A 21,439-nucleotide genomic window follows, 5' to 3' on the forward strand; every position below is an offset into this window, starting at 1 on the left:
GGGGGGTGCCAGAGAGCTGACTGTGTAAGCTCCTCTGTGAAGGCGGGGGGATATCCGTATCCCCTTGCTCTCCTCTCGTGTGTGTTTTCCTTCCAGCCTGCCTCTCCGGACAAGAGATATTATAGTCTGCTCTTTGGCAGGCTGGCCCCAGGAACAAGATTAACAGCACAGTCATAAGGATAATGGGGAGGAAGTTCTTGGCACCCCTGCTCCGAGAACACATCCCCAATGTCAGACAGGTATTTAGGCACAGACTGGGTAACCACCCAAGGTCACTCTTATTCACCTTCTTTTATATTTAATAAAGATTTATTTTTTGTGCATCACACAACCATCACCAAGACAGGGCGGGAACTAATGCGGTGCGGTCATGGCTCTGGAAAATCAAATTGCCGGTAAGTAATTATTTTTTCACTTCCCCATGACAGCACCGCACATGAGAGGAAGAAATAGAAGAGACTTCTAGGGTGGCACAACAGCAGATAACACCCTTCTACCGAAGGCTAGATTTCAGAGCCCTAGATCTAGCCTGTAGTGGCGGAAGAAAGTGGAGGGTGAAGACCATACTGCTGCTCTACAAATCTGTTCCACAGACGCATTCGCCCTTTCAGCCCAGGATGTGGCAATGGCCCTTGTAGAGTGAGCCGTTACATCCAGTGGGGGATTCTGACCTGGTCAGGCCGGGTCAGTTATGACTACTCTGTCCTCCAGAAAGGTAGTATATGGGGGATTTACAGAGATACCTTGCAGCTCACAGATACGCCGAGGTGACGTCAGGGCAACCAGGAGCACTGTTTTTAAAGTTAAGGCCTTCTCTGACATAGAAGTAAGAGGCTCAGAAAGAGGAGAAGTTAAGGCATTTAAAACTAAATTTAGATCTCAGGGAGCCACCTTGGGTAATGATTTTGAGGGTCTGGCTGCAAATGAGGCTCGCATGAACTGGCAGACCCAAGGGTGATCTGCAAGTTTTTGGTCAAACAATGCACCTAGGGCAGAGACTTGTACTTTTAGGGTGTTAGTAGAGAACCTTCTTTCCAGCCCTCTTTGAAGGAATTCTAGTATTTCTTTTACCGGGACTTTCTGGCTCGTATTGGACAATTGTCGTCCCAAAAACGCCAGGAATTTTTCCCATATCGTTTGGTACTTGTCTCATGTTATTTTCTTTCTGCTGGCGAGCAGAGTATCTACTAAAGGGTTTGAGAAACCTCTTGCTAGTAACAGTCCCCTCTCAAGTTCCAGGTGGTGAGATAGAGTCTGTGCACCTGACGATGTAGCACTGGACCCTGGTATAGAAGATTTGGAATGTCCGGGAGGATCCAGGGTCCGAGATAGACATGAGTCTGAGCCATGTGAACCATGCCCTCCTTGGCCAAAAGGGCGCTAAAAGGATTATCCATGCCCTGTCCTTCCGAATCTTCTTTAGGAATATCTGAATCAATGGCATTGAGGGAAATGCGTACCCCAGATGAAACTTCCACTGGTGCAGTAGTGCATCCAGTCCTTCCGGGTGTTCTTTTGGATTCAGAGAGTAGAATCTGTTTACCTTCTGATTTTTTCTTGTGGCAAATAGATCTACTTCTGGCATGCCCCAGAATGTACAGATTTTCCCAAATACCTCTTGATTCAGGGACCACTCTCCCTGGCGTAATACACGGCGGCTTAAGAAATCCGCCACAAGATTTGACTTCTGCCATCAGTTATTCTTGTACCTCCTTGTCGTTTTATGTAAGCTATGGTGGTGCTGTTGTCGGACAGCATTGTGACATGTTTCCCTTGGACTTCTTTCTCTGCATGAAGAAGAAGTGTTAACTCTTTCAGGTTGGGGGATGCCGTTCTCATTGGAGGTTCCCATGGACCCTGTAGAATTAGGCCTGACTGGTGTGCTCCCCAACCTAACGGCCCTGCATCTGTAGTTAATACTACCGGATTTTGAATTGACCAAGGTACAGCGTTGCTTATATTTTCGATGCTCAGCCACCACTTTAACCCCTTAATGACCGCCGATACACCTTTTAACGGCGGCCACTAAGGGTACTTAAACCACAGCGCCGTTAACTAACGGCGCTGTGGAAAAAGTAAATAGCGCCCCCCAGAGTCCGATTTTCTCCGGGGTCTCGGCTACTGGGGGTAGCCGAGACCCCAGAGAAAATGATTCGGGTCGGTTTTTACCGACCCCGCTTTTGCGATCGCCGGTAATTAACCTTTTACCGGCGATCGCAAAAAAAAAAAACCGCGATTTCTTTTTAATTTCTCTGTCCTCTGATGTGATCGCACATCAGAGGACAGAGAAATGGGGTCCCAGGTAGCCCCCCAATACTTACCTGTCTCCCCCGGTGCTCCTCGTGGCTCCCGATGGGCGCCGCCATCTTTTTCCGGCAAAAAAATGGCGGGCGCATGCGCAGTGCGGCCGCCGGCCGGCACCGGGAGAATCTTTGGGGTCTCGGCTGCCGGTGGTAGCCGAGACCCCAAAGAACATGATCGGGGTCGGTTTTACCGACCCCTGTTTTGCGATCGCCGGTAATTAACTGTTAACCGGCGACCGCAAAAAAAAAAAAAAAAAGTAATGTGTAATTCTCTGTCCTCTGATGTGATCGCACATCAGAGGACAGAGAAATAGGGGGATTCGGGGACCTTGCCATACTTACCGGTGTCCCTGGGTCCTCCTGCTGCTCCTCCTGGCCGCCGGCATCTTCATGGCAAAAGAAAATGGCGGGCGCATGCACAGTGCGCCCGCCATCTGTCGGCCGGCAGGAGAAGAGCAGTTGGGGCTAAAATTAGGGCTAGGGTTAGGGTTAGGGTTGGGGCTAAAATTAGGGTTGGGGCTAAATTTAGGGTTAGGGTTGGGGCTAAATTTAGGGTTAGGGTTGGGGCTAAATTTAGGGTTAGGCTTCTTTCACACTTACGTCGGTACGGGGCCGTCGCAATGCGTCGGCCCGACATACCGACGCACGTTGTGAAAATTGTGCACAACGTGGGCAGCGGATGTAGTTTTTCCAAAGCATCCGCTGCCCAATCTATGTCCTGGGGAGGAGGGGGCAGAGTTACGGCCACGCATGCGCGGTCAGAAATGGCGGACGCGACGTACAAAAAAACCTTATATTGAACATTTTTTTGTGCCGATGATTCGCCAAAACACAACTGATCCAGTGCACGACGGACGCGACGTGTGGCCATCCATCGCGATCCGTCGGCAATACAAGTCTATGGGCAAAAAACGCATCCTGCGGGCACATTTGCAGGATCCGTTTTTTGTCCAAAACGACGGATTGCGACGGATGCCAAACGCAAGTGTGAAAGTAGCCTTAGGGCTAGGGTTAGGGTTGGGGCTAAAGTTAGGGTTAGAGCTGGGATTAGGGTTAGGGTTTGGATTAGGGTTGGTATTAGGGTTAGGGTTGGCATTAGGGTTACGCTTGGGATTAGGGTTAGGTTTGGGATTAGGGCTAAGGTTGTGATTAGAGGTGTATTGGGATTAGGGTTAGGTTTGAGGTTAGGGTTGAGATTAGGATTAGGGGTGTGTTGGATTTAGGGTTTTTATTAGGGTTCTGGTTAGGGTTGACATTAGGGTTGTTTTGGGGTAAGGGTTGTGATTATCATTAGGGTTAGTGATTAGGATTATGGATCAGGTTGGGATTAGGGTTAGGGGTGTGTTGGGGTTAGGGTTGGAGCTAGAATTGGGGGGTTTCCACTGTTTAGGTACATCAGGGGGTCTCCAAACACGACAGCCAATTTTGCGCTCAAAAAGTCAAATGGTGCTCCCTCCCTTCTGAGCTCTGCCTGCGCCCAAACAGTGGGTTACCCCCACATATGGGGCATCAGCGTACTCGGGATAAATTGGACAACAACTTTTGGGGTCCAATTTCTCCTGTTACCCTTGTGAAAATAAAAACTTGGGGGCTACAAAATCTTTTTTGTGGGAAAAAAAAATATTTTTTATTTTCATGACTCTGCATTCTAAACTTCTGTGAAGCACTTGGGCATTCAAAGTTCTCACCACACATCTAGATAAGTTCCTTGGGGGGTCTAGTTTCCAAAATGGGGTCACTTGTGGGGGGTTACTACTGTTTAGGTACATCAGGGGCTATGCAATCGCAACATAACACCCACAGACCATTCTATCAAAGTCTGCATTCCAAAACAGCGCTCCTTCCCTTCCGAGCTCTGCCGTGCGCCCAAACAGTGGTTTACCCCCACATATGGCACATCAGTGTACTCGGGATAAATTAGACAACAACTATTGTGGTCAAATTTCTCATGTTACCCTTGTGAAAATAAAAATTTGGGGGCAAAAAGATCATTTTTGTAGAAAAAATGCTATTTTTTATTTTCACGGCTCAACGTTATATCCTTCTGTGAAGCACATGGGGGTTCAAAGTGCTCACCACACATCTAGATAAGTTCCTTAAGGGGTCTCGTTTCCAAAATGGTGTCACTTGTGGGGGGTTTCCATTGTTTAGGCACATCAGGGGCTCTCTAAACGTGAAATGGCGTCCGATCTCAATTCCAGGCAATTCTGCATTGAAAAAGTCAAACGGCGCTCCTTCACTTCCAAGTTCTGCGGTGCGCCCAAAAAGTGGTTTACCCCCACATATGGGGTATTGGCGTATTCAGGAGAAATTGCATAACAAAATTTATGGTTACATTTTTGTTTTTACACTTGTGAAAATACAAAAAAATGGTTCTGAATTAAAATGTTTGCAAAAAAAAAGTTAAATGTTCATTTTTTCCTTCCACATTGTTTCAGTTCCTGTGAAGCACGTAAAGGGTTAATAAACTTCTTGAATGTGGTTTTAAGAACCTTGAGGGGTGTAGTTTTTAGAATGGTGTCATACTTTGTTATTTTCTATCATATAGACCCCTCAAAACCACTTCAAATGTGATGTGGTCCCTAAAAAAATGGTGTTGTAAAAATGAGAAATTGCTGGTCAACTTTTAACCCTTATAACTCCCTAACAAAAAAAAATTTTGTTTCCAAAATTGTGCTGATGTAAAGTAGACTTGTGGGAAATGTTATTTATTAGCTATTTTTCATGACATATCTCTCTGATTTAAGGGCATAAAAATACAAACTTTGAAAATTGCAAAATTTAAAAAAAAAATTTCATAAATAATCGCAAGTAATATCGAAGAAATGTTACCACTAACATGAAGTACAATATGTCACGAAAAAACAATCTCAGAATCAGCGCGATCCATTGAAGCGTTCCAGAGTTATAACCTCATAAAGTGACAGTGGTCAGAATTGTAAAAATTGGCTCGGTCATTAAAGGGAACCTGTCACCCCGTTTTTTTCAAGAAGAGCTAAAAATAGCGTTAAATAGGGGCAGAGCTGGGCTTTACATTGGTGTATTTTGGAGCCTTTATTCCCCACCTATGCTGCCGAAATACCTTTGCAAAGTCGCCGTTTTGGGCTGTCACTCACGCTGGTCAGGTCATATGGGCGTGGTGACAGTGCTGTTTCTCCCCCAGATCTCCGTTGGTGGCATAGTGGTGTGCGCATGTCCAAGTGGCGAATCCACTGCGCAGCTTCAAGGAAAATAGCGCGATCTGCGCTATTCAGCCGTTTATCGGTGGGCGCGGCCATCTTTGTGAGGCCGCGCGTGCGCAGATGGTTCTTCTTGGCTTCCCGGGGCTTCAGGAAAATGGCTGCGGGATGCCGCTCGTGCGCAGATGGCGATCTCGACGGCCATTTTCCTGGAGCCGAGTTCGCATCTCGGCTGCAGGACAATGGCCGCCACGATCTCCATCTGCGCATGCACGGCATCCCGCGTCCATTTTCCTGAAGCCCTGGGAAGCCGCGAAGAACCATCTGCGCACGCGCGGCCTCACAAAGATGGCCGCGCCCACCGATAAACGGCTGAATAGCGCAGATCGCGCTATTTTCCTTGAAGCTGCGCAGTGGAGTCGCCACTTGGACATGCGCACACCACTACGCCACCAACAGAGATCTGGGGGAGAAACAGCGCTGTCACCACGCCCATATGACCTGACCAGCGTGAGTGACAGCCCAAAACGGCGACTTTACAAAGGTATTTCGGCAGCATAGGTGGGGAATAAAGGCTCCAAAATACACTAATGTAAAGCCCAGCTCTGCCCCTATTTAACACTATTTTTAGCTCTTCTTGAAAAAACGGGGTGACAGGTTCCCTTTAAGTACCAAATTGGCTCTGTCACTAAGGGGTTAATGCACCCGTGGTGATAGGAGAATCTTTTGATTCAAATTGTATGGATCCACTGTTTGTTCGGACAGGATCTGCCATTGTAAATCTTTTGTATGGGCTTGTGCCCACTGGACTGCTGGTATTATCGCTGTTAGGACGCCTAAGAGTGACATCGCCGATCTTATTGAGATGGGTTGACCAAACTGTACCTGGCGTATTTTTTGTTGAATGGTCCAGATCTTTTTCTCTGGAGGGACACATTTTTGCTTGATTAAATCCAGTTGTATGCCCAGGAACTCCTGTATCGGAGTTGGATTTAGTCTTGAATTTTTGAAGTTTATTATCCAGCCTAGATTGGTCAGTATTTCTCGCACTGTTGTGACTGCCTTTGCGCATTTTTGTTTGTCGTCTGCTACAACAAGAAAGTCGTCCAAATAGGGTACCAGAAGTATATCTTCCTTTCTTATGTAGGACGCTATTTCGGAGATTATTTTTATAAATATACGGGGAGCTACTGAGACCCCGAAGGGAAGGCACTGATATTGTAGGTGAGTGGGAACTTGAGCAATCTCCACTACCAACCTTAGGTACTGCTGGTATTCTTCGCAGATTGGTACATGGTAATAAGCGTCAGTTAGATCTACTACCACCATGTAGCACCCCGGATTGAGTAGCTTTACTGCTGACTTTACAGTTTCCATTTTGATACTCTCCACCCAGATATATCATAGTTACATAGTTACATAGTTATTAAGGTTGAAAGAAGACTATAAGTCCATCTGTGTGTAGCCCATTCACTATCTCCATCTATTCCCCAACCCCTGAAGATGGCTGGACCATGATTGTAAATACATCATTGTAAATACACACCTGTACTTTGTACAGTGAGGCAAAAAAGTATTTAGTCAGTCAGCAATAGTGCAAGTTCCACCACTTAAAAAGATGAGAGGCATCTGTAATTTACATCATAGGTAGACCTCAACTATGGGAGACAAACTGAGAAAAAATAATCCAGAAAATCACATTGTCTGTTTTTTTATCATTTTTTTTGCATATTATGGTGGAAAATAAGTATTTGGTCAGAAACAAACAATCAAGATTTCTGGCTCTCACAGACCTGTAACTTCTTCTTTAGGAGTCTCCTCTTTCCTCCACTCATTACCTGTAGTAATTGCACCTGTTTAAACTTGTTATCAGTATAAAAAGACACATGTGCACACCCTCAAACAGTCTGACTCCAAACTCCACTATGGTGAAGACAAAAGAGCTGTCAAAGGACACCAGAAACAAAATTGTAGCCCTGCACCAGGCTGGGAAGACTGAATCTGCAATAGCCAACCAGCTTGGAGTGAAGAAATCAACAGTGGGAGCAATAATTAGAAAATGGAAGACATACAAGACCACTGATAATCTCCCTCGATCTGGGGCTCCACACAAAATCCCACCCCGTGGGGTCAGAATGATCACAAGAACGGTGAGCAAAAATCCCAGAACCACGCGGGGGGACCTAGTGAATGAACTGCAGAGAGCTGGGACCAATGTAACAAGGCCTACCATAAGTAACACACTACGCCACCATGGACTCAGATCCTGCAGTGCCAGACGTGTCCCACTGCTTAAGCCAGTACATGTCCGGGCCCGTCTGAAGTTTGCTAGAGAGCATTTGGATGATCCAGAGGAGTTTTGGGAGAATGTCCTATGGTCTGATGAAACCAAACTGGAACTTTTTGGTAGAAACACAACTTGTCGTGTTTGGAGGAAAAAGAATACTGAGTTGCATCCATCAAACACCATACCTACTGTAAAGCATGGTGCTGGAAACATCATGCTTTGGGGCTGTTTCTCTGCAAAGGGGCCAGGACGACTGATCCGGATACATGAAAGAATGAATGGGGCCATGTATCGTGAGATTTTGAGTGCAAACCTCCTTCCATCAGCAAGGGCATTGAAGATGAAATGTGGCTGGGTCTTTCAACATGACAATGATCCAAAGCACACCGCCAGGGCAACGAAGGAGTGGCTTCGTAAGAAGCATTTCAAGGTCCTGGAGTGGCCTAGCCAGTCTCCAGATCTCAACCCTATAGAAAACCTTTGGAGGGAGTTGAAAGTCCGTGTTGCCAAGCGAAAAGCCAAAAACATCACTGCTCTAGAGGAGATCTACATGGAGGAATGGGCCAACATACCAACAACAGTGTGTGGCAACCTTGTGAAGACTTACAGAAAACGTTTGACCTCTGTCACTGCCAACAAAGGATATATTACAAAGTATTGAGATGAAATTTTGTTTCTGACCAAATACTTATTTTCCACCATAATATGCAAATAAAATGTTAAAAAAACAGACAATGTGATTTTCTGGATTTTTTTTTCTCAGTTTGTCTCCCATAGTTGAGGTCTACCTATGATGTAAATTACAGACGCCTCTCATCTTTTTAAGTGGTGGAACTTGCACTATTGCTGACTGACTAAATACTTTTTTGCCCCACTGTATCTCCCCCACCTCATTGTAGATTGTAAGCTCTCACGAGCAGGGTCGTTTTATTTTGCTTTAATTATTGTATTGTTAATGTTATTACTTATGACTTTTGTGTTTGAAACTGTTAAACTGTAAAGCGCTGCGGAATATGTTGGCGCTATATAAATAAAGATTATTATTATTATTATTTATTATCTAGTTCAACCCATAGACTAACCTAACATGCCCTAACATGTTGATCAAGAGGAAGGCAAAAAAAAACCATGTGGCAAAGAGTAAGCTCCACATTGGGGAAAAAAATTCCTTCCCGACTCCACATACGACAATCAGACTAGTTCCCTGGATCAACGCCCTATCAAGGAATCTAGTGTATATACCCTGTAACATTATACTTTTCCAGAAAGGTATCCAGTCCCCTCTTAAATTTAAGTAATCAATCACTCATTACAACATCATACGGCAGAGAGTTCCATAGTCTCACTGCTCTTACAGTAAAGAATCCGCGTCTGTTATTATGTTTAAACCTTTTTTCCTCCAAACGCAGAGGATGCCCCCTTGTCCCTGTTTCAGGTCTATGATTAAAAAGATCATCAGAAAGGTCTTTGTACTGTCCCCTCATATATTTATACATTAAAATAAGATCACCCCTTAGTCTTCGTTTTTCCAAACTAAACAGCCCCAAGTGTAATAACCTATCTTGGTATTGCAGACCCCCCAGTCCTTTAACCCCTCTGTGACCTTAGACGTACTATCCCGTCGAGGTGCCCTGGGCTTATCTGACCCTGGACGGGATAGTACGTCATAGCGATCGGCAGCGCTCACGGGGGAAGCGCCGCCGATCGCGGCCGGGTGTCAGCTGCTTATCGCAGCTAACATCCGGCACTATGTGCCAGGAGCGGTCACGGACCGCCCCCGGCACATTAACCCCTGGCACACCGCGATCAAACATGATCGCGATGTGCCGGCGGTGCAGGGAAGCACCGCGCAGGGAGGGGGCTCCCTGCGGGCTTCCCTGAGCCCCCCGCAGCAACGCGATGTGATCGCGTTGCTGCGGGGGTCTTACCTCCCTCCCTGCCTGCTCCAGCCCCGGATCCAAGATGGCCGCGGATCCGGGTCCTGCAGGGAGGGAGGTGGCTTCACAGAGCCTGCTCAGAGCAGGCACTGTGAAGCCTGCAGCGCTGCTAGTCAGATCAGTGATCTGACAGAGTGCTGTGCAAACTGTCAGATCACTGATCTGTGATGTCCCCCCCCTGGGACAAAGTAAAAAAGTAAAAAAAAAATTTCCAAATGTGTAAAAAAAAATAAATAAAAAAATATTCCAAAATAATGAAAAAAAAAATATATATTATTCCCATAAATACATTTCTTCATCTAAATAAAAAAAAACCAATAAAAGTGCACATATTTAGTATCGCCGCGTCCGTAACGACCCAACCTATAAAACTGTCCCACTAGTTAACCCCTTCAGTAAACACCGTAAGAAAAAAAAAAAAAGAGGCAAAAATCAACGCTTTATTATCATACCGCCTAACAAAAAGTGGAATAACACGCGATCAAAAGGACAGATATAAATAACCATGGTATCGCTGAAAACGTCATCTTGTCCCACAAAAAACGAGCCGCCATACAACATCATGAGCAAAAAAATAAAAAAGTTATAGTCCTAAGAATAAAGCAATGCAAAAATAATTATTTTTTCTGTAAAATAGTTTTTATCGTATAAAAGCGCCAAAACATAAAAAAAATGATATAAATGAGGTATCGCTGTAATCGTACTGACCCGAAGAATAAAACTGATTTATCAATTTTACCAAAGGCGAAACGGTATAAACGCCTCCCCCAATAGAAATTCATGAATAGCTGGTTTTTGGTCATTCTTCCTCACAAAAATCTGAATAAAAAGCGATCAAAAAATGTCACGTGCCCGAAAATGTTTTCAATAAAAACGTCAACTCGTCCCGCAAAAAACAAGACCTCACATGACTCTGTGGACCAAAATATGGAAAAATTATAGCTCTCAAAATGTGGTATTGCAAAAAATATTTTTTGCAATAAAAAGCGTCTTTCAGTGTGTGACGGCTGCCAATCATAAAAATCCGCTAAAAAACTCGCTATAAAAGTAAATCAAACCCCACCTTCATCACCCCCTTAGTTAGGGAAAAATAAAAAAAAATGTATTTATTTCCATTTTCCCATTAGGGCTAGGGTTAGGGTTAGGGTTAGGATTAGGGCTAGGCTTAGGGTTAGGGCTAGGGTTAGGGCTAGGGCTAGGGCTAGGGCTAGGGTTGGGGCTTCAGTTAGGATTGGGGCTAAGGTTAGGGTTAGGGTTTAGATTACATTTACAGTTGGGAATAGGGTTGGGATTAGGGTTAGGGGTGTGTCAGGGTTAGAGGTGTGGTTAGGGTTACCGTTGGAATTAGGGATAGGGGTGTGTTTAGATTAGGGTTTCAGTTATAATTGGGGGGTTTCCACTGTTTCGGCACATCAGGGGCTCTCCAAACACGACATGGCGTCCGATCTCAATTCCAGCCAATTCTGCGTTGAAAAAGTAAAACAGTGCTCCTTCCCTTCCGAGCTCTCCCGTGTGCCCAAACAGGGGTTTACCCTCACATATGGGGTATCAGCGTACTCAGGACAAATAGGACAACAACTTTTGTGGTCCAATTTCTCCTGTTACCCTTGGGAAAATACAAAACTGGGGGCTAAAAAATAATTTTTGTGGGAAAACAAAAAGATTTTTTATTTTCACGGCTCTGCGTTATAAACTGTAGTGAAACACTTGGGGGTTCAAAGTTCTCACAACACATCTAGATAAGTTCATTGAGGGGTCTAGTTTCCAATATGGGGTCACTTGTGGGGGGTTTCTACTGTTTAGGTACATTAGGGGCTCTGCAAACGCAATGTGACGCCTGCAGAGCAATCCATCTAAGTCTGCATTCCAAATGATGCTCCTTCCCTTCCGAGCCCTCCCATGCGCCCAAACGGTGGTTCCCCCCCACATATCGGGTATCAGCGTACTGAGGACAAATTGGACAACAACATTTAGGGTCCAATTTCTCCTGCTAACCTTGGAAAAATACAAAACTGGGGGCTAAAATATAATTTTTGTGGAAAAAAAAAAATTTTTTATTTGCACGGCTCTGCGTTATAAACTGTAGTGAAATACTTGGGGGTTCAAAGCTCTCACAACACATCAAGATGAGTTCCTTAGGGGGTCTACTTTCCAAAATGGTGTCACTTGTGGGGGGTTTCTACTGTTTAGGTACATTAGGGGCTCTGCAAACGCAATGTGACGCCTGCAGACCATTCCATCTAAGTCTGCATTCCAAATGGCGCTCCTTGCCTTCCGAGCCCTCCCATGCGCCCAAACGGTGGTTCCCCCCCACATATGGGGTATCAGCGTACTCAGGACAAATTGGACAACAACTTTTGGGGTCCAATTTCTCCTGTTACCCTAGGGAAAATACAAAACTGGGGGCTAAAAAATATTTTTTGTGGGAAAAAAATTTTGTTTTATTTTTATGGCTCTGCATTATAAACTTCTGTGAAGCCCTTGGTGGGTCAAAGTGCTCACCACACATCCAGATAAGTTCCTTAGGGGGTCTACTTTCCAAAATGGTGTCACTTGTGGGGGGTTTCAATGTTTAGGCACATCAGTGGCTCTCCAAACGCAACATGGCGTCCCATCTCAATTCCTGTCAATTTTGCATTGAAAAGTCAAACGGCGCTCCTTCCCTTCCGAGCTCTCCCATGCGCCCAAACAGTGGTTTACTGCCACATATGGGGTATCAGCGTACTCAGGACAAATTGGACAACAACTTTTGGGGTCCATTTTCTCCTGTTACCCTTGGTAAAATAAAACAAATTGGAGCTGAAGTAAATTTTTTGTGTAAAAAAGTTAAATGTTCATTTTTATTTAAACATTCCAAAAATTCCTATTAAACACCTGAAGGGTTAATAAACTTCTTGAATGTGGTTTTGAGCACCTTGAGGGGTGCAGTTTTTAGAATGGTGTCACACTTGAGTATTTTCTATCATATAGACCCCTCAAAATGACTTCAAATGAGATGTGGTCCCTAAAAAAAAAATGGTGTTGTAAAAATGAGAAATTGCTGGTCAACTTTTAACCCTTATAACTCCCTAACGAAAAAAAAATTTGCTTCCAAAATTATGCTGATGTAAAGGAGACATGTGGGAAATGTTACTTATTAAGTATTTTGTGTGACATATCTCTGTGATTTAATTGCATAAAAGTTAAAAGTTTGAAAATTGCGAAATTTTCAAAATTTTCGCCAAATTTCCGTTTTTTTCACAAATAAACGCAGGTACTATCAAAGAAATTTTACCACTATCATGATGTACAATATGTCACGAGAAAACAATGTCAGAATCACCAGGATCCGTTGAAGCGTTCCAGAGTTATAACCTCATAAAGGGACAGTGGTCAGAATTGTAAAAATTGGCCTGGTCATTGACGTGCAAACCACCCTTGGGGGTAAAGGGGTTAATAACCTTGGTCGCTCTTCTCTGCACTCGCTCTAGTTCAGCTATGTCTTTCTTATACACCGGAGACCAGAACTGTGCACAGTATTCTAAGTGTGGTCGAACTAGTGACTTGTATAGAGGTAAAATTATGTTCTCCTCATGACCATCTATTCCTCTTTTAATGCATCCCATTATTTTATTTGCCTTTGTAGCAGCTGCCTGACACTGGCCACTGAATATGAGTTTGTCATCCACCCATACTCCCAGGTCTTTTTCATTGACGGTTTTGTCCAGAGTTTTAGAATTAAGCGCATAGTTATACATCTTATTACTTCTACCCAAGTGCATGACCTTACATTTATCCCCATTAAAGCTCATTTGCCATTTATCAGCCCAAGCTTCTAGTTTACATAAATCATCCTGTAATATAAAATTGTCCTCCTCTGTATTGATTACCCTGCAGAGTTTAGTGTCATCTGCAAATATTGAAATTCTACTCTGAATGCCCCCTACAAGGTCATTAATAAATATGTTAAAAAGAAGAGGGCCAAAAATACTGACCCCTGTGGTACCACACTGCTAACCGCTACGCAGTCCGAGTGTGCTGCATTAATAACCACCCTTTGTTTCCTATCCCTGAGCCAGCTCTCAACCCACTTACACATATTTTACCCTATCCCCATTATTCTCATTTTATGTATCAACCTTTTGTGTGGCACCGTATCAAAAGCTTTTGAAAAGTCCATATACACTACATCCACTGGGTTCCCTTGGTCCAATCCGGAACTAATCGGTTAATATCGGATTAATGCTTTTAAGTTGAATATTGTCCTCGTTGAGCCGTCTGATTTTGGTGTAAGAAAAAGGGTACTGTAGAACCCTTCTCCTATTTGGTGATATGGTAGCTTTATTAGTACTTCTTTCTGTAAGAGGATTTGAATTTCTTTTTCTAGTGTGGCTTGGTTTTTCTTGGCCACTCAAGTGATTATCATCCTCTGTGGCGAGGGGCTGAGGAAACTTAGTCGCAGGCCCTCGGATAATAAATTGGTTACCCATTGTGAGGCAGGTAATGCTAACCATTGATGGAGAAAATGTCGGAGTCTTTCCCCCACCAGATTTCTGGCGTCATTGAGGTTTGGGGTGTGATCTAGAGGGAGGCTTATTGAAAAGGAATTCCCTATCTTTCCTCCAGGGTTTTCCTCGCATTGACCTATCATCTGAGCGTCCTCGGCCACCTCCATTAGCTGATCCTCTAAAGGACGAGTGAGCATCACCCCAACGGCGTCTAGAGAAGAGGGGGGGAGGGGGGGGGGAGTGGAAACCGTTTCTTCTTATCCGATGCTTTCTCCAAAAGTTCGTCTAAAAAAGGTACTGACCTTCACAAGGGACTGAACAGAGTTTTACTTTTGATTGAAAATCTGCAGCCCAGTTTTTTAGCCATAGTGCCCTGCGCCCTGAATTTGATAGGACGCACGTACGGGCGGTACATCGAAGGAGTCAGTCCGCTAGGAATCCTGCAGCTTTCTGTAAGGAGGGTATTGCCTCCAATAGCCTCTTTCTCAGGCATTTGTTTTTAATTTGTTCGCTTAATTCTTCAAGCCACTTGACCATAGCACGAGCTGTGCAAGTGGCAGCAACCCCAGGCTGAACTGACCACGCTGAGGCCTCCCAAGTGGATTTTAAGAAAGCATCGGCTTTCTTGTCAAGGGTTCTTTTAAGGCACCCATGTCCTCGAATGGTAGGGCTATTCCTTTAGACGTACTGGCGATGGCCGCATCCAGTCTAGGCGCTTTTTCCCATTTTTCACAGACCTCCTCATCAAATGGGTATTTACATTTAAGTGTCTGAGGCACAGACATCTTTTTGTTTGTTTTTTTCCATTTCTTTTTAATTAAATTTAGAAGGTTGTCACAAAAAGGAAAAACCTTACGTTTTTTCCCCTCTAAATTGCTGAACATGGATTCTTGTACAGTGCGTTGTTCCTTAGGCGTTTCGACCCCCATAGTGGACCTAACCAATTTAAGCAATTCCCCAATATTTTCGGACAAAAAATAAGGGTGGCCATACTCCTCATCCGAGGAGTCCAGGTCTGACACCTCCGAGGGAGTTTATTGGTCGGGGTTGTCGTATATATGACCCAGAGCCAGAAAATATTCCTCCTTCATCTGGAGCGACTGGGAATCAGACGGGAGAGAAAATGCCCATGCTTGGGGGTCACCCTGAAGAAGAGATTATTATCCCATCCCGTTATTTCTCGGTTCCGGAGAAACAAAGATGTAACCTGAAGTACAGTTTCCAGACCTCCCTTAAAACAACAAACTTGTCACGTTCCCCAGAGAAACTGTCAGGAACAGCTATCTTGGGCTCCCCTAGGGGTTGCCCGAGAGTCACGGTTCCCAAATCTGACGTATTACGGTGCTGCAAAACAACATTGCGTAGAATTTCCACCTCCAAGCTGAGCTGCTGCAGTTGCCCTGTCAAAGCAGTAATGGGATCCATAATGGATCAAAACACGGCTTCGGCCAGAGATAACGTCAAGACTCTGTTGTCCGGTGTCCCAGGCCCAGGGGTTTCTTCCCTGTCCCTAACACTAGGGGTGCCCAAGCATGCCCTGTTCCCCAGATTATATCTGATTGTGAAGACGCTAGGACCACGTAACTTGCCTGCGGATTTTTCTGCGGATCCGTAGCGGTTTCCCATGAGTTTACAGTACCATGTTAACCTATGGGAAACGAAATCCGCAGTGCACATGCTGCGGAAAAAAAACGCGCAGAAACGCAGCGGTTTACATTCCGCAGCATGTCAATTCTTTGTGCGGATTCCGCTGTGGTTTTACACCTGCTGTAATAGAAAACTGCAGGTGTAAAGCCGCAGCGGAATCCGCAGTTGAAACCGCGATAAATCCGCAGGAAAAACCGCAGCGGTTTTGCACTGCGGTTTTTCCAAATCCGCTGCGGAAAAATCCGCAGTCCTCCAGAATACGTGTGCACATACCCTTAATGCAGGAAAGCTTCCAGGAGCTCTCAACTGAGCAGATTAATCCCTGAACTGCTAACTGAAACCTGCACCTTTAATAAATATGAAGGAGAAGTGCTTCTAATTAGTGAAGGAGTAGGAGAAGTCAGGACGCTGTGGTCTTCTGGCTCTTCTCTGTCCTGGTAAACCTGTGACATCTGGGCTATAATACAGGAGGAGGTAACTCAGCAGCAGTAATGGAAAATATGTGCACACTGACTGCATCAGTAAAATAGTGAGTGCAGCTCTAGAGTATAATACAAGATGCAACTCAGGATCAGTAATGTATGTACACAGTGACTGCACCAGCAGAATAGTGAGTGCAGCTCTGGAGTATAATACAGGATGTAACTCAGGATCAGTAATGTATGTGCACACTGACTGCATCAGCAAAATAGTGAGTGCAGCTCTAGAGTATAATACAGGATGCAACTCAGGATCAGTAATGTATGTACACAGTGACTGCACCAGCAGAATAGTGAGTGCAGCTCTGGAGTATAATACAGGATGTAACTTAGAATCAGTGCAGAATAAGTAATGTATGTACACAGCGACTGGCCCAGCAGAATAGTGAGAGCAGCTGAAGGGTATACATTACATTACTGATCCTCCACTGAGCTGTATTATACTCCAGAGCTGCATTCACTATTCTGCTGATGCAGTCACTGTAGATGAGTCTGTCTTCTATACAGCTGCCACTGGAATTATTCAAAGTGTGTGCAAACTAAGAGTCGCCTTCACTTTTTGTATGGCAGGTCAAGGATATTCTCTATTTCCTACAAGATGTCCTACCTACAATCAAGCCAATCTGATTAAGCAGAGCTGCAGTATAAACTATGGGGAAAGGGGAAGAAGCAGCCTGGAGCTCTGATAAGATCCATACAAACACTCATCCGATACATAATAAGTGTATAATCATATCTAACTGATATCCTTGGTACCTTAAGGTTTCCTCTGTCCAGTGCTGCAGTCAGATGCTTGCGGACATCAGTCAGCTTTGGTCGCGGTCCCCGAGGACTGGTTCCCTGCTTCAAGGGGTTTTCCTTCAGGTACTGCTCGAGTTTGGCTTCTCCAAGAAGCAGTTCAGCCATGTCATCTGTGGGGCAGGAGAGAGACTAATGAACATAGTGTATGTACTATAGAAATGTGTCCTGCATATAGTTGGCAATATATAACACAGTGTTCTGTATATAGGGGTGCATTATAATGTACTGTGTATATAGATGTATACAGTGCCTGGAAAAAGTCTTCATATCCTGACTCTTTCCACATTTTTTCATGTTACACCCACAAACTTAAATGTATTTATTAGAACTTTATGTGATACCATCACAAAGTAACAAGTATTTGTGACGTGTAAAGGGAATGATATGAGGTTTTTTGGTTTACTAAATATAAATAAGTATAAATCTGACAATTGTGATGTATGATAGTATTCAGCCCCTCTGAGTGAATACTTTGTAGGACCACTTTTCACTGTAATTCCTGCTGCAGTCTTTTGGGGTCTGTCTCTCCACCTTCCTCTGCAGTCTTTTGGGGTCTGTCTCTCCACCTTCCTCTGCAGTCTTTTGGGGTCTGTCTCTCCCACTTTGCACATTTAGAGGTGACATTTTGCCCCTTCCTCTTTGCACACTCGCTCTCTCTTGGTGACATTGGATGGAGACGTCTGTGTTCAGTAATTTTCACGTCTTGTCATAGATTCTCTTGGATTTGGAACTGGACGGTGAATGGGCCGTTCACTCAACTGAATATCCTCTCATCTAAACCCTCCATTGTGGCTCTGGCAGGATGTTTAGAGTTGTTGTCCTACAGGAATGTGAACCTTCGCCCAAGTCTCAAGTCTTCTGCAGCCTCTAACAGGTTTTCCTCCAGGATTGCCCTATTTAGCTCCACCCACCTTTTCATCAACTCTGACCAACTTCCCTGGCCCTGCTGAAGAAAAGTCTCCCCACAGCAGGATGCTGCCACCATGTGTGACGGTGAGGATGGTGCTTTTAGGTTAAAAGTTTTCCTTTAGTGTCCTCTAACTAGAGCCCATTCTTGCACATGCTCGCTGTGTCCCCTACATGGGACTTTTTATGACTTTCACAAATGCCTTTTTTCTTGCCGCTATTCTATAAAGATGGTTTTCATGATGTTATTTGCTCTCTAATGTTCTCACACAAACCTCTGAGGCCTTCACAGAACAGCTGTAGTTATATTGAGAAATCATACCCAGGTGGACGCAATGTATTAATTATATAACCTTTGGGGGGGGGGGGGGGGGTGCGAAGGTGCTGGAGACTTCTGAGATCTCGGAGGTCTTTACAGACTTCGATGCGGATTTGTACTCCTCGTGGCTGGATGCATCGATGGGAGACACTGGGGCTTTTTTAAGGGGGACTTGAGTTGCCTAAGCTGAGTGAGGATGACAGGGAAAGTTTGGAGGCACCTATTACGGATGAGGAATTGAGCCGGGCATTAAGGTCAATGGCAAAGGGTAAGGCGCCAGGAGCAGATGGACTACCAGCTGAAATTTACAAAGATATGGAAGAAGTGTTGATGCCCAGATTAAGAATGGTCTCGGAGGAGGCTAAGAGTAGGGGAATCCTGCCAGCCTCCATGACAGAAGCCATAATAGTGGTAATCCCAAAGGAGGATAAAGACTTACGGTATCCTGAGTCATACTGAACAATTTCTTTGCTTACAACAGATGTCAAGCTTCTGGCCGGGGTGTTGGCAACCAGACCAACAGGTGTTATATCTAAATTAATACATCCAGGTCAGTCCGGCTTTATGCCAGACAGGTCTACAGCAATTAAATTGAGAAGGCTTTTTATGAATGTACAGCTGAGTGCTGATAACTGTGGCCAGAGAGTTATTGCATCCTTAGACGCCCATAAGGCTTTCGACAGTGTAGAATGGGGGTATTTGTGGCAGGTATTACACTGTTCGGGTTTTGGTCCACAATTTGTGTCCTGTGTCAAACTGCTGTATGCGCAACCAGTGGCTAGAGTTAAGGTGAATGGAGAGTTTTCTTGTACGATTAAGGCTACTTTCACACTAGCGTCGTACTCGGCCCGTCGTAGTGCGTCGGGCCGACGTACCGACGCTAGCAGTGAATGCGCCGCACAACGGGGGCAGTGGATGCATTTTTCCAGCGCATCCGCTGCCCCATTGTGAGGTGCGGGGAGGTGGGGGCGGAGTTCCGGCCGCACGCGCGCGGTCGGAAATGGCGGACACAACGCTGCAAAAAGATGTTACATGTAACTATTTTGCAGCCGACGGTCCGCCACAACACGGCGCAACAATCGCACGACGATTGCGACGTGTGGCAAAGCGTCGCAATGCGACGCTAATGCAAGTCAATGGAGAAAAAACGCATCCTGCAAGCACTTTTGCAGGATGCGTTTTTTCTACAAAACGACGCATAGCGATGTGCAGTGCACAACGCTAGTGTGAAAGTAGCCTAAGTTACATAGAGGTGTCCGCTCTCCCTTCTCCTGTTTGCTTTGGCTGTTGAACCACTGGCCGCCAAGATTAGGCAGTCTGCTGAAGTATCTGGGTTTAAGTATGGGTCAATTGAAGAAAAGATAGCGTTACACGCGGACGACATGCTGCTGTTCTTGAGCGATCCACATATTTCATTAGGAAATGCTATTCGGCTTATCGAAAGATTTATTAAAATGATTCTCATGCCTAAGATACTGTATGTTCTCCATAACTCACCTATTTGGATACCACGTGGGAAATTTAAGCTGATTAACTCCTTATTTAGGAATTTAGTGTGGGGGAAGCAGCATCCCTGTAATAGGTTGGAGACGCTTGAGAGACCTAAGGATGAAGGAGGTTTGGCTTTGCCTAACCCTGAAATATACTTCCTGGCGGCTCAGTGCCAGCACTTAAAGGGCTGAGAGCGTGAGGCGTCTTCCAGCGTGGTACAACAGCTGATAGAGAGGGTGACGACAAGATGTCCAGTGCTTGGAAGATGGGTCTCTGGGGGCACTTGGGAAAATCTATCCTATGCTATTCCTGATATATAAATTATGGGGAAGAGTCAGATAAATTCGTGGAGTCACCTGTCTTACCAGGTTCTCCCCGCTGTGGTTTAATAACAATTTACCAGAGTTTATGGCAATGGGATGTTTACCAGAATGGCAGGCCAGGGGAATAACAATATGCACAGGTGAGACATGCGTTTAATGCACAGAACAGGGGAGACACTTTTAAAATTCAATGCGATTTAGTGTTGGAGTATGTGTGTGGAGAGGGGGCAATGAGAGGGGTTATTTCCACCTTGTACAGAGACCTACTACATACTCATTTACTGGGTTTCCCGACTGGCGCTAGAACTAAATGAGAGAGAGAATTGGGCCATTTAGAGGATGAAACATGGATGTCTGTGTTAGAATGGATACCAAAACTGTCACTGAATGAACCATAAGACTGTCTCAGCTTTACATCCTACATAGAGTGTATAGATCTCTAGATGTTTTGTATAAGGCCGGATTGCAGTCTGACTCGGAGTGCCCTAGGTGTAGGAATGACAATGCTGGACTGCTTCACATGCTCTGGACGTGTCCGAGGCTGGCTGCTTTGGGGCTGGTGGTGGGTTTGTTGGGATATGTAGAGGAGATAAGAGTAGATAACAATTTGAAGATAGCAATCGCTAGACTATTGTACATGGCTTGGAAGTTCATAGCAAGAATACCTTCAATATGTGAAATATGTTATTACTCTAGAAAAGGGGGTTTATCAGAAAAGAGGGAAAGTGGAGTTTTATGATAAAATGTGGATGCCTTGGCTGGAATTGGGGTAGGGGAGGGATGAGGGAAGAACGATCTGTGAAGTTTTTTCCTGTTGGAATGTTTGTTTATATGGGGACAGTAGGAGTCATCACATAATACTAAAGTATATGCCGGTATACAATATGCTAAGCGAAGAGCATGAGCTGTCTAAATGGGGAGAAAAGGGGGGAGTTGGTAATGTTGGGATTAGGCCATATGCACACGTTGCGTCGGGTCCCTGCGGGTTTTCCCGCAGCGGATTTGATAAATCTGCAGGGCAAAACCGCTGCGGTTATCCCCGCAGATTTATCACGTTTTGTCCTGCGGGTTCCGCTGCGGGATTTTACTCCTACTATTGATGCTGCATATGCAGCAATATGCAACATCAATAGTAATTGACGTCCCGATCTCCTCGGCGCTGCAGGCGGCAGTCCGGTTCCAAAGATGCTGTGCGAGAAGGACCTTCGTGACGTCACGGTCATGTGACCGCGACGTCACCGCAGGCCCTGCTCGCACAGCAACCCAGACCGGACGGCCGC

The 21,439-nt window shown here is 45.0% G+C and overlaps 1 protein-coding gene across 3 annotated transcripts in view; it reads right to left on the reverse strand.

The window, feature by feature from the left end:
- TTC7B (tetratricopeptide repeat domain 7B) overlaps nt 1–21,439 on the reverse strand; it is a 189,856-nt gene that overhangs the window by 136,508 nt on the left and 31,909 nt on the right. For all 3 annotated transcript variants that reach the window (XM_069736715.1, XM_069736734.1, XM_069736725.1), the window contains exon 2: nt 17,076–17,230. In XM_069736715.1, the coding sequence (XP_069592816.1) occupies nt 17,076–17,230 (155 nt within the window). The remainder of the gene's footprint in view (nt 1–17,075; nt 17,231–21,439) is intronic.

This window comes from Ranitomeya imitator, chromosome 1 (assembly GCF_032444005.1).
Source record: "Ranitomeya imitator isolate aRanImi1 chromosome 1, aRanImi1.pri, whole genome shotgun sequence".
Taxonomy (NCBI): Eukaryota; Metazoa; Chordata; class Amphibia; order Anura; family Dendrobatidae; genus Ranitomeya; species Ranitomeya imitator.